We start from the raw sequence: 13428 nt of genomic DNA on the forward strand, positions 1-13428 counted from the left end.
TGTATCGCCACCTCGCTCCATGGACTAGCAGTGACCTCTTTACTGCTGGAAGCAGAGTCATCAATGTCTTTATGACTAACTAGACTTAAGAACCAATTTAGAAAACTCATCCTTACAATTTTGTTTCTCTAGAACCACTCCTGGTACCAAATGTCTTAGGCTGGGTTCTCTAGAGGAGCAAAACCAGTAAAGTGTATAAACATATATATAGAGAGAGATTATATCAAGGAAACAGCTCACTTGATTGTAGAGGCTAGAATGTTCCAAGTCCGTGGATCAGGGTAGAGGCCTCTCCCAAGTCACACAGCTGCTGAAGCTGGCAAGCCCAAGACGGGCAGGTCAGAGAGCAGGGCTCCAGCTCACAGGCTGTGCAGATCAACAAATCCCAGGTTCGGCAGATACGCTGACAGCTCAAGTCCCAAGAAGCAGAGATGAGATGACAGGAAGCAGCCGCAGGATCCAGAGAGCGCAAAAAGCCAGAATGTCTGCCTATATACAGGTGCAGGCCACACCCCCAAGGAGAATCCCTTTCATCTGATTGGCTACTCACAGTATATTCAGTCATGGGAGTGATTACATTAAAACACTGAGAATAACGGCCCAGCCAAGTTGACACACAATCTTAACCATCACACCTAGTATACTGAAAACCATAAAACATTACTGAAAGAAATCAAAGAAGATCTAAATAAATGGTAGGACATCCTGTGCTCATAATATTGCTAATATTTACTATATTAAGACTTAATATACTATAATATATTCTAATATTAATATATATAATATTAAGACAATATTGTTAAGATGTTAATACTAACTAAAGCAATTTATAGATTCATTGCAATACCCACCAAAATTCCAACAGCCTTCTTTGCAGGAATGGAAAAGCCATTCTTATACAGAATGACATCTGTAGTCATCGAGTCAATTCCAACTCAGAGTGACCCTACAGAACAGAGTAGAACTGCCCCAAAGGATTTCCAAGGCTGTAAATCTCTACAGACACACACTGCCACATCTTTCTCCCATGGAGCAGCTAGTGCATTCAAATCACCAACCATTCAGTTGGCAGCCTTAACCACTGAACCACCAGGGCTCCTATGGAATGACAAGGGGTACCAAAATAGCCACAGCAAACTTGAAAAAGAAAAACAAAATAGGAGGCCTCATAGTTCCTAATCTCAAAACATAATATAAAGCTTTATTATTGTTGTTAGGTGACGTTGAGTCAATTTAGACTCATAGCAACCCCACGTGATAGTGTAGACCTGCCCCATAGGGTTTTCTAGGGTGTAATCTTTATGGGAGCATATCATCTGGTCTTTCTCCCACAGAGCTGCTGGGTGGGTTTGAACAGCCAACCTTTCGGTTAGCGGCTGAGTGTTTAACCTTTGTGCCACAAAGTCTCAGTAATCAAAACAATCTGGTACTGCTATAATGATAGATACATAGATCAATGGAATACAACTGAGACTTGCTGAAATAAATGATAAATGGTGCTGGGCCAACTAGATTTTCACAAAGGAAAGAAAGAACCTGGGTCTATACCTCACACTATATAAGAAAACTATCTCAAAATGGATCATAGACCTAAATGTAAGCACTAAAACCATAAAACTCTTAGAAGAAAGATACGAGTAATGCTTCAGGACCAAGTTTTTACCAATGGATTCTTAGATATGACACTGAAAGCACAAGCAACAAAAGACAGATTATTAAAATTAAACCACAGTGATATACCACTTGCACCCACTGAGATGGCTACGATTTAAAAAACAAAAACAACAGGTGTTGGTGATGATGTGGAGAAATTGGAACCCTTACCCATTGCTGGCGAGAATGTAAAATGGTGTTGCGACTGTGGAAAACAGTTTGGCGGTTCCTCAAAAAGTTAAACATAGAATTACCATAAGATCCAGTAATTCCACTCCTTGGTATATACCTGTCATGGATTGAAGTATGTCCCCCATAAAATGTGTGTATGAATTTGGCTGGGTCATGATTCCCAGCATTGTATGACTGATTTCCCTATGTGTTGTAAATCCTATCACTATGATGTAATACAATGGATTATCAGCAGTTATATTGATGAGGTCTACAAGATTAGATAGTGTCTTAAGCCAATCTCTTTTGAGATATAAAAGAGAGAAGTGAGCAGAGAGACATGGGGACCTCATACTACCAAGAAGGCAGTGCCGGGAGCAGAGCACATCCTTTGGACCTGAGGTTCTTGCACTGAGACACTCCCAGACCAAGGGAAGACTGACACATCACAAGGACCTTTCTCCAGTGCCAACAGAGAGAGAAAGCCTTCCCCTGGAGCTGATGCCTTGAATTTAGACTTGTAGCCTACTAGACTGTGAGAGAATAATTTTCTCTTTGTTAAAAGCCATCCGCTTGTGATATTTCTGTTAGAGCAGCCCTGGAAGACTAAGACAATATTCAAAAGAAATGAAATCAGGAAAAAAAAAAAAAAACAACAGATACGTGTACATCAATGTTCACTGCAGCACTATTCACAATAGCCAAAAAATGGAAAGCACCTAAATGTCCAGGAAGAGATCAATGGATAAACAAAATGTGGTATATCCATACAATGAAGTATTACTTTGCCGTAAGGATAAATGAAGTCCTGGTACATGCTACAACATGGATGAATTTTGAAAACATTATGCTGAGTGAAACAGGTCAGTCACCAAAGGACAAATATTGCATGATTCCGTTTATATGAACTATGTAGAACAGGCAAGTATACGGAGATCAAAGTTAATTAGCGGTTACCAGAGGTGGTCTGGAAGAAGGGGAAAAGGGGGAGTCATTGTGTAGGGGACAGTGAGCTTCTGTAAAGGGTGATGGAAAAGCTTGGAAACAGATAAAGGTGATGGTTGAACAACTTGATGAATCTAATTAATGTCACTTAATTAGATATGTGATAAACACTGAAATGACAAATGTTTTGTTACAAATATATTTACCACAGTAATATTGAGTGATTGATTGTGCTGCAGTGATTTACTTAATATGGCCCTTCTAGCCATTGTCACTGTGACTCCTACACAATGATTAGGTGGGACTGTGCAAATAAGGTGTCTGTGGCCCACCAAGGGGATTGGACAGCCTGCTAATTATGCAAATAAGGTGCATGGAACCATTGTGGAGGTGGGACCATGCAAATAAGATGTATGGAACTCTAACAAACAGATTGGTCAGTTTTGCCATCCCACTAGGCTTAAATGGTGCCAATGCCAGAGGCAGAGAGGGGACCTCACTACCACCAAGAAGAAGAACTGGGAGTGGAGTGTGTCCTTTGGACCTAGGTCCCTGTGCTGAGAACCTCCTAGACTCAGGGGACAGAGAGAGTGGTAACACCAGAGACAGTGAGAAGCAGCAGCAGAGAAATGGTGGCAGCAGAACAGGACACCAGCACGACACAGCGTGGTGGGCTTCCTGGCCCATGGAGTGAGGCGCCTACAGTTGGCATGCCAACCCAAGGAGTGAGAGAGCTGGGCACCTTCAGGCAGGAGGCTTGCTGGCAGAATGGGGTGCCTCTGGGCACTTATTGGTGGAGCTAAAGAGCTTTGTAACACTTGCCCAAGCAGGGCAGAGGTTAGGCTGAGGCTGAAGGGCCAACAGCCGAGAGAAAGGCCTGACTGCAGGCACCGCTGAGAAGCTGTCCTAACCGAAAAACTGTATCCTGAGTCATTCCTGATCCTGAATTGTAACCTGTCACTTCCCTAATAAACCCCATAACTGTTGAGTATAGTCTGTGAGTTCTGTGTGGCCATTACAAGGGATTAAATTGAACCCAGCAGAGAAGTACAGAGCGCCGTGGGAGGGATGGCTGGTGTTAGAACTGGTAAAAAGTTTGGAGAGAAGAGGTATGTCTGACCTCCGCCTCGTAGGAATCAGCTTTGGGCTGATGTTGTTGATCTTGAGTCTCTCTCCTCCTCCCCCGAAGTTAGATGAGGAATTCTGACACTGCCACTTTTTTTTTTTTTTTAATATATATAAAAACCCGTTGCTGTCAAGTACATTCCGACTCATAGTAACCCTATAGGACACAGTAGAACTGCCCCATAGGGTTTTCAAGGAGCGCCTGGTGGATTTGAACTGCTGACCTTTTGGTTAGCAGCCATAGCACTTAACCACTATGCCTCCAGGGTTTCCTTAATATATATATATATATATATGTACACATGTGGTGCAGTGGTTAAAGAAATCGACTGCTAACTGAAAGGCTGGTGGTTTGAAGCCACCAGCAGCTCCGCGGGAGACAAATGTGGCAGACTGCTTCTCTGCTTCCATAGAGATTTACAGCCTTGGGAACCCTATGGGGTCGCTATGGGTCGGAACTGACTGAATGGCAGTGGATTTTGAGTTTTTTAGTTGTTTAAGGCAGGAGGGTAAATCCAGTCCCTGTTACTCCACCTTGACCACCTCCTTTAGTGCTAAGATTTTGTAAGAATATGGTGAGCTTTGGTCTAAAATCAGTGAGGTCAGACAAAACTAGGAGAGCACATCTGAAAGTAATAAAATGGAATTTCTTCATAAGAGTAATCTGAGGTAATTGGTGCAAGTTATTGAAGCTTTTCCATGAAGAGGATTTGATTTATTCAAAAGACCTGTATTGTATCTATATAATTACACGAACACATAATTTCAGAAAATGCAATCAAATTCAACCTAAAATTGGGTCAGTCATTTATGCAAATACTGCACAGAATGGTTCATGTGTGGTTGCTGTCAGCTGTACCCTTGGTCTGTGAGGTGCCTTTCAAGGAATGAGGATATTCAGTATGCTTTTCTGTATATTTCTAAGCAAGACTAGTATTGAGCACAGTAGGAAATCCCATTCATGTTTGATGAATAAATGCATTGGGTATTGGAGGAGTGGGTATGATTTTCATGGGCTTCCCTCACTCAAATTCATTCAACTTTATCACTGTGGTTCTCATTTCTGGCCGTACTATGGATTCTTCTGTGAAGTAGAATGCTATCCACCCATTATTATCAGAAAAGTATAGTAAACAAAGGAAGCATACAACTAAAAATATCTTTCTAGAAGATGAATACGTACTTTTCGTTGGTAAATACATAGGTAACCACATCCTTCACAGCTGCAAGTAAGGCACCCACTACAAGCGCACAAATACCTGGAAAATATAAAGGAAACAACAGAAAATGAAAGCTCTCCAGAGTGTGATAAATCCTAGAACTGACTTTTAATGAGATATTTGGGTCAATGATTTAAGAAATGCAGTAATTCAAATAGTGTTTCTTCTTGTCTATGAAAGAGCAACTGAGGTCAGATGATTCCGATTACTTTTTCTAAGCGAGACTCAAAGAAAAGATACTCAATAAAGTCAGTACGATCAGAATCTTTTCTAACTGCTCAGATCCCAGAACATTAAAACTACCAGAAAGAGCAGAGATTTCAAAGCTGTATGGTCCAGGAACATGAAGACTTGGTCACATAGAACTTTGGTCATAATGTAAATCTGCATAAACATAAACAATTGCCTTTGAAATGATTTCAGTAGTACCAAGCTTAACATTATTTAGTTGCTGCATAGTAATAAAGAAATCATAACTAGAAACTTTATTTAACTGAGAAAACTGTAAACAAAATAAAGAAACATATATAAACTAGAGGTTTCATTTTAGTTTATGTATGTGAGTCAATTCCTAGAGAAATTCTGATATGTATATTTTAATTCATCACACTAAACTCAATGTGATGCCAGGCAGTAGAACTGCTCTACTCACCTGCACACAGAAGAACAGTGATGCAGGAGTGCTTTGCCTGTTCCACATTCCCTGCCCCCAGGGCACTGCCCACTTGGACACTGGCTGCCACACCAAAGCCAAGGGGCACCTGAGAATAGTAACAAATCACAATGAGAAGTAAGAGGACCTGAAAATTAGAGTGTTTTAGTACACTAGGAGTACATGGAAACTCTAGACAGAGCCAGAGACCTGGGTTCTAGAACTGGTTCTATTAATCCTGGCTGTCTGACCAATTGCTCACGCTTGCTGACAATCAATTTCTTCACTGGCCGAGCAGTATAACTAACCGCTGCTCTGCCTGCTGCCTGTATCAAATGTTTCACAGCAGAATCTCTTAATGAAGCTGGATTTGAGGGCAAAACATCTTCCTTACTGGCTAAACACCGAATATTAAGATTTAATTTAACCTAGCTACATCTACGAAAAAAAGATTTCATTTATTAGAAATAAAATATGTAAATAATTTATAAAAATTAAATGAACCATGTGAAAAAGCACTGAGGGCAAAGACTGGCACACTGTAGAAACTCAATAAATGTCAATCAAATCTCATTCTACAACATCTCACGTGTCCAGCATGGTGGGACAGATGAAACATTCCATATGCCTGATCATACAGTAAATTAAAATATATCCCCTCAAATACCAAAACTTTATTTGAACTATTGCTTATGGAAATCTAAAGCTATAAGCATCTTTGCTTCTTAAACAGAACATCATTCAACCTTCAGGGTCATCCTTATGACCCCCTATTATTACGCTGTAACACAGTGCTGCCCACAGGGGCTGTTTGGGTTAACATGGGTTGTACACACAACTGTGTTTTCAGCTATTGTGTCTTCTTTTAATAATTTATACATAAGCTTTAACTTCTCATTTTTACTAAAAGCAACAGCATTCTCCCAACAGCCTTCTAATTTCTATAGTTTTCAAAATTAGCCTAAGTTGAGGTGATAAAAATATGGAGTAAATTGTTAAGATTTAACAACTTAAAAAACAGTAGACTTGATTATATAAAAAAGTAAAACATTTTTATGCCCAAAGTATACATAATTGGCTTCCACTTCAAGATGACTGACTGACTCCCACGTACCATTCCCTTCCAAACCACCATTAAATTATCAGTTGCTGTTGTTAGTTGCTGCTGAGTTGGCTCCAACTCACAGCAACCCCATGTATATCAGTAAATACACTTAAAGAAAAATAAAATCATTAACGCTGAGAATAAGAGAGCAGACCCAAAGACTGACAAGCTTCTAGAAGAGAGAAAGCTGGTGCTATCATACAAACAAAAAATTAGTTGCCATCTAGTCAGTTTCAACTCATGGCAACACCATGAATTGCAGACTAGAACTGTACTCCATAGGGTTTTCAGTGGCTAATTTTTCAGAAGTAGATTACCAGACTTTTCTTTTGAGGTACCTCTGGGTGAACCTGAACCTCTAACCTTTTAGTTACCAGCTGAATGTGTTAACTATTCGCACCACCCAGGGACTCGGGTGCCATCATAAAACCCATTGCTATTGACTCATAGCAACCTTATAGGACAGAGTAGAACTTCCTCATAGGGTTTCCAAGTAGCAGCTGGTGGATTCAAACTGTCAACCTTTCAGTTAGCAGCCAAGCTCTTAACCATTATGCCAGCCAGGTACTGGGGTATAACTACAGGAAGCCACAGTCCTGAATGTAAATGGGAGAAGGCTGAATCATGTTCATTCTTCCCAGTGAAGCCCCAGAGAGGCTTGAAGTGTCAGGTTCATCAGAGAAGCAGGGATAAGACAGTAATCAGTGAGCCTCACTAAAGGACTATAAACAGAGGAGATGGACCACATCGTCTACCTAGTCCTCTTCCTCAGAATCAGTGCACACAGAAAAACTGGGCTAAAATAGAAGAGCAAAGCTTGAGAGCTCCATGGGGGACCTTGCTCAGAATAAAGCCCTGCTTGTTTCACCTTAGGGGAGGAGGGTACCTGGGGGATAGGGGGCACCAGTAGTTTGAGACTGCCTGCTGCCTGCCCATCACCTATAAGCCCTAAATTGAAGACAGTCAGTTGACATGCACTACCTTTGTACTGAGCTCCCACTGGCCCTGCCATTCAGGGGAGAGTTCTGTTAGAGAAAAATACCCAAATAACAGGGCAGGAGAGCCATGCTGGCCATTTATTTTATAAGTCAATGAAGAAATTCATCCATAATTATAAGTGGATCACCAGAGCTCTGAGGACAACAAGCACACAAAACCAAAAATGATCAAGATAAATAAAAGATCAATTGACCCAGAGGAAACAAAATAGATAATTCAAAGAACAGAAAAGAATGTTTAAAGGTTTGATTTAGTATCCTAAGAGACAGTAAAAAGGTAACACAGCAGAAAATCAGAACAGGTTCCTATGAAGAAGAGATGCCAAGAGAAAAAGAAAGAGTTCTTGAAAATTAAAAATGAAACTGAAAAGAAATTAATAGTAAGGATAGAAGATAAAGCGAAAAAGACAATAAGATTAAAAATGTAAGAAAAAGGCTAAAATCAAGAAGATCAACCTAAGAGGTAAACCTAACAGGAAATTTGAAAAGAGAGAATAGAAAAAAATGTACAGAACAGGAAGAAAGAATAAGTATTTTGAAATGTCCCAGAGTTGAAGGACCCAAGTTTTCACACTAAAAGGACCAGGTGCCAAGCTGAACAATGAATAAGGAAGACTGAAGAAGAACTGACGCCTTTGAGGTGCAGTGTTGGTGAAGAATATTGAATATACCATGGACTACCAAAAGAACGAACAAATCTGTCTAGGAACAAGTACAACCAGAATGCTCCTTAGAAGCAAAGATGGCGAGACTACGTCTCACATACTTTGGACATGTTATCAGGAGGGATCAGTTCCTGGGGAAGGACATCATGCTTAGTAAAGAAGAGGGTCAGCGAGAAAGAGGAAGTCCCTCAACAGGATGCATTGACATAACAACGGGCTCAAGCACAACTATTGTGAGGATGGCGCAGGACCAGGCAGTGTTTTGTTCTGTTGTACACAGGGTCGCTATGAGTTGGAACTGACTCGACGGCACCTAACAACAACAAGAAGCAGCAGGATAAGTAAAAAAGTACCCCTGGATAAGTACACTTATGAAATTTTAGAACTATGTGGATGAGAAATAAATTCTAAAACTTTCAAACCTTCACACACGCACAAAAAATGATACAGCGGAGAGGCAACATAACACAGTGATTAATAACGAACTCTGGAGCCAGTTGCCTGGGTTCAAATCTTAGCCAATCACTTTCTTGAACTTACCCTCTCAGGGTCTCATCTGTAAAAATGTGAGCAGTAAGAGAGAATACCTCATACAGAATAGTAATGAGGGTTACATAAGTTAATAATATTGCCATTCCTTTTCTTTTCTGAGTGTTGTTTGCTTGATATATTTTTTTTTCCTCCTTTGAGTTTTAGTTTGTTTGTGTCTTTAAGTCTAAGGTGTGTCTCTTGCAGGATCATATTTTTTTTTTAATCCAATCTGCCACTCTCTATCTCTTTATTGGTGCATTTAGTCCATTTACATTCTACGTAATTATTGATAGGTATGAGTTTAGTGCTGTCATTTTGATGTCTTTTTTTGTGTGTTGTTCACTGTTTCTTTGTTCCACTTAATTTTCTGTGCTGAGTCGTTTATCTTTATGTATTTTCTATTCATCTTTTTCAGTGTTGTTGATTTTCTGTTTGCTGACTCTTTATATTTTTCTAGCTTTTTATTTGACTTGTAGGATTGTTAGTTTCCTTTGTGGTTACCTTAATATTTACCTCTATTTTTCTAAGTTTATACCAGTCTTTTATTTCTTTATATCACCTTGACTTCCTCTCCATATGAGAAGTCTATGTCTACATTTTTTAAGTCCCTCTTTTTTGTTTCAATGTTGTCATCTTTTACATATTGACATCTGTTTCTCTATTTTCAGTGTTTTAGCTTTGATCTACTTTTGTGACTTCCCTATCTGGGTTGATATCTGGTTGCTCTGTCCTGTGTTCTAGTCTTGGGTTGTTATCTGTTCTTACTAATTTTCTAACTGGAGGCCTCCCTTTAGTATTTCTTGTAATTTTGGTTTGGTTTTTACACAGCCTGCATGGGTTCTCCTGAGTAGTCCGAGCTTAGTCTTGTTGATTCTCCTTTGTAGATGACTTTTTGTTTATCCCTAGCCACTCTTAAAATTCTCTCTTTATCTTTGGTTTTGGCAAGTTTGATTATAATATGTCTTGGTGACTTTCTTTTGGGATCTACCTCATGTGGGGTTCAGTGAGCATCGGGTAGATATCTTCTCATCTTTCACGATATCAGGGAAGTTTTCTGCCAACAAATCTTCAACAATTCTCTCTGTATTTTCTGTTATCCCCCCTCTTCTGGTACTCCAATCACTGGTAGGTTATTCCTCTTGATAGAGTCCCAAATAATTCTTAGGGTTTCTTTTCAGTTTTTTGAATCCTTTTGTCTGATTTTTCTTCAAATAAGTTGGTGTCAAGTGCTTTATCTTCAGTCTCACCAATTCTGACTTTCATTGCCTCAATTCTGCTCCTATGACTTTCTACAGAGTTGTCTAATTCTGAAATTTTATTGTTAATCTTCTCAATTTCTGATTGCTGCCTCTCTATGGATTCTTGCAGCTGGTTAAATTTGTCATTATGCTCTTCTCTCATCTTCTTAAGTTCCTCTGTTGTGTGTTCTGCATTTTGCTTAATTTCCTTCCTAATTTCTTGAAGAGTTCTGTATATTAATCTTTTGTACTCTGCCTCCTGTAATTCCAAGAAATTTTCCTCCTTTGGAAAATTCTGGATTCTTTATTTTGGGAGCTTGTTGAAGCCATCATGGATTGCCTCTTTATGTGATTTGATATTGACTGCTGTCTCCGAGCCATCAATAAGTTATTATATTTATTTATTTTATGTTTGCTTACTGTGTCCTAGCTTCCTGTTTTGTTTTGATATGCCCAAATATGCTGCTCGTATGAGCTAGTTTAATTATTGGCACCTTTGAAGCTCTAATGTCCTGTCACCAGGTGGTTAGATCTGTTACTATGTATGTGAGCTCAGGAGTCTGCCCACTCCTCCTGCATGGAGTCAGCTCAGGTGCCCAGGTAGATAGCCACCAAGTGTGTGGCATAGGCTCTCACTTACAGTCCTAGATAGGCATGGTTGATTGGTGTAGGTGCAGGCATCAGGTTGCAGTACAGGGACACACTCTGAGCAAGGCAGGGGGCTGATGGCCACCCCCGTGTCCAGGAGGAAGGTGTGTCCCTGTTCCCTAGAGCATGTAGGTGGGTGGGTTTTGCAGCTGGACTATGAGCACCTAATGCTGTTGGCTATAAGGACTGGGGGGGCAGCACTTATTCATGGGCCCCTATCACAGGTGGCTAGGTGGCGTGGGTGGAGCCACCAGTCCTCAGGCCCCTGATGTGAGTAGGTGAAGACCCTGCTTAACAGGCAGAGCAGTGTCAAATGTCAAGAACCTCCCACTTCACAGCTGAAACAGTAGGAGTTAGACTTCCGGTATATATCCTGTTGTACTGCAGTAATGAGAGCCTACGCTGCTGAAATGGGCCCACACAAGGCTATGTCGGGGGAAAGGCACTCAAAGTCCATGGATCCCTTATGCCTGTGCTTTGACAAAGGAGCTGTGGCTACCCTGAGTTCCTGGCTTAGGGGAGCCGGCAGTTTATTTTTTCCCCTTGTTCGTTAATTTGTTCACTCTCCAAGACAGGGAGAATGGCTCCAGGCGTTTGACGGATCCTGCTTACGGCCCAGGGGACTCTTCAATTGCTGAAGCTGGTCCAGGACCCAGTGCAGAGCAGGGAGTGGGTAGGTAAATGGGAGAGAGGTTTTTCCCTAAGGGGTGTTTTTGATCCGTGCCATAGGCCATACTCAAGTACTTATCTTTCACCGATCCAGGGCTGCTTCTCACTGGTTCTGGATGGCTGTAGACTCTCTGGCACTGGGTCTTTCCCAGTGTGGAAAACATGACTCCTCAGCACTGCTGCTTGCCTGCCTCACCACTCACCCCAGAGCTGATCAGGCCTGAAGGGCTCAGGCTCTCACTGGGTCAGGTCTGGCAACTCCTCGCTGCTTCCGAACCATCTCTCCCTCCCCCTGCCACTCAGTCCAGTTCCTCAACTCTGCCTTTGATGTTCAGGGCTCCCAGATTGCCATATATAATCGATTCACTTGTTTTTTTGGGTCTTTCTTATAAGAGCTTCCACTGAAAGCATCTGACTACTCTGCCATCTCGGCCCCGCGTCCTCCGGATAGTGTGCTTTTATCCATTCTGCCATTCTCTGTCTCTGCATCTAGTCCACTTACATTCAGCATAATTATTGATAGGTATGAGTTTAGTGCTCTCATTCGGATGTCTTTTTGTGTGTTTTGTTGACAGTTTCTTTGTTCCACTTAATTTTCTGTGCTGAATCATTTTTCTTTATGTATTTTCTTTTCATCTTTTTCATTTTTGTTGATTTTGTATTTGCTGAATCTTCATGTTTTTCTTGTTTTTTTATTTTGATGTGCAAGACTGTTAGTTTCCTTTGTGGTTACCTTAATATTTACCCCTATTTTTCTAAGTTTAAACCAGTCTTTTATTTCTTTATATTGCTTTGACTTTCTCTCCATATGAAAAATCTGTAATTACATTGTTTAGTCCCTCTTTTTTGTTTTAATATTGTCATCTTTTACACACTGACATCTCTGTTGCCCTATTTTCAGTGTTTTAGCTTTGATAATTTTTATGACTTCCCTCTCTGGGTTATACCCGGTTGCTCTATACTGTGTTCTAGCCTTGGGTTGTTATCTGATATTGTTGATTTCCTAACTGGAGGACTCCCTTTAGTATTTCTTGTAATTTTGGTTTGGTTTTTACAAATTCCCTAAACTTCTGTTTCTCTTTAAATGCACTAATTTTGCCATCATATCGGAGAGACAGTTTTGCTGGTCATGTAATTCTTGGCTGGCAATTTTTTTCCTTCAAGGCTTTATATATGTCATCCCATTACCTTCTTGCCTGCATGGTTTCTCCTGAGTAGTCCGAGCTTAGTCTTGTTGACTCTCCTTTGTTTATCCCTAGCCACTCTTAAAATTCTCTCTTTATCTTTGGTTTTGGCAGGTTTGATTATAATATGTCTTGGTGACTTTCTTTTGGGATCTACCTCATGTGGGGTTTGATGAGCATCTTTGATAGGTATCTTCTCATCTTTCATGATATCAGGGAAGTTTTCTGCCAAAAAATCTTCAACATTCTCTCTGTATTTTCTGTTATCCCCCTGTTCTGGGACTCCAATCACTTGTAGGTTATTCCTATTGATAGACTCCCACATAATTCTTAGGGTTTCTTCATTTTTTAAAATCCTCTTATCTGACTTTTTCTCAAATAAGTTGTTGTCAAGTGCTTTATCATCAGTCTCACTAATTCTGACTTCCATTCCCTCAATTCTGCTCCTATGACTTTCTATTGAGTTGTCTAATTCTGAAATTTTATTGTTTATCTTCTGGATTTCTGACTGCTGTCTGTGGATTCTTGTAGCCTATTAAATTTGTCGTTAGGCTCTTGAATAACCTTCTTAAGATCCTCTATTGCTTTGTGTGTTCTTTAGCTTATTCTGGTTTTGCCTGATCT

The 13428-nt window shown here is 40.4% G+C and overlaps 1 protein-coding gene across 1 annotated transcript in view; it reads right to left on the minus strand.

Annotated features, from left to right (window-relative positions):
* The window catches only part of SLC47A1 (solute carrier family 47 member 1), a 194367-nt gene that overhangs the window by 36459 nt on the left and 144480 nt on the right, over positions 1-13428 (minus strand). Inside the window, 2 exon segments of the mRNA XM_023735513.1 lie at positions 5078-5153; positions 5767-5875. Of these exon segments, the coding sequence (XP_023591281.1) occupies positions 5078-5153; positions 5767-5875 (185 nt within the window).

The sequence above is a fragment of the Trichechus manatus genome, unplaced genomic scaffold (assembly GCF_000243295.1).
Source record: "Trichechus manatus latirostris isolate Lorelei unplaced genomic scaffold, TriManLat1.0 scaffold00080, whole genome shotgun sequence".
Classification (NCBI taxonomy): Eukaryota; Metazoa; Chordata; class Mammalia; order Sirenia; family Trichechidae; genus Trichechus; species Trichechus manatus.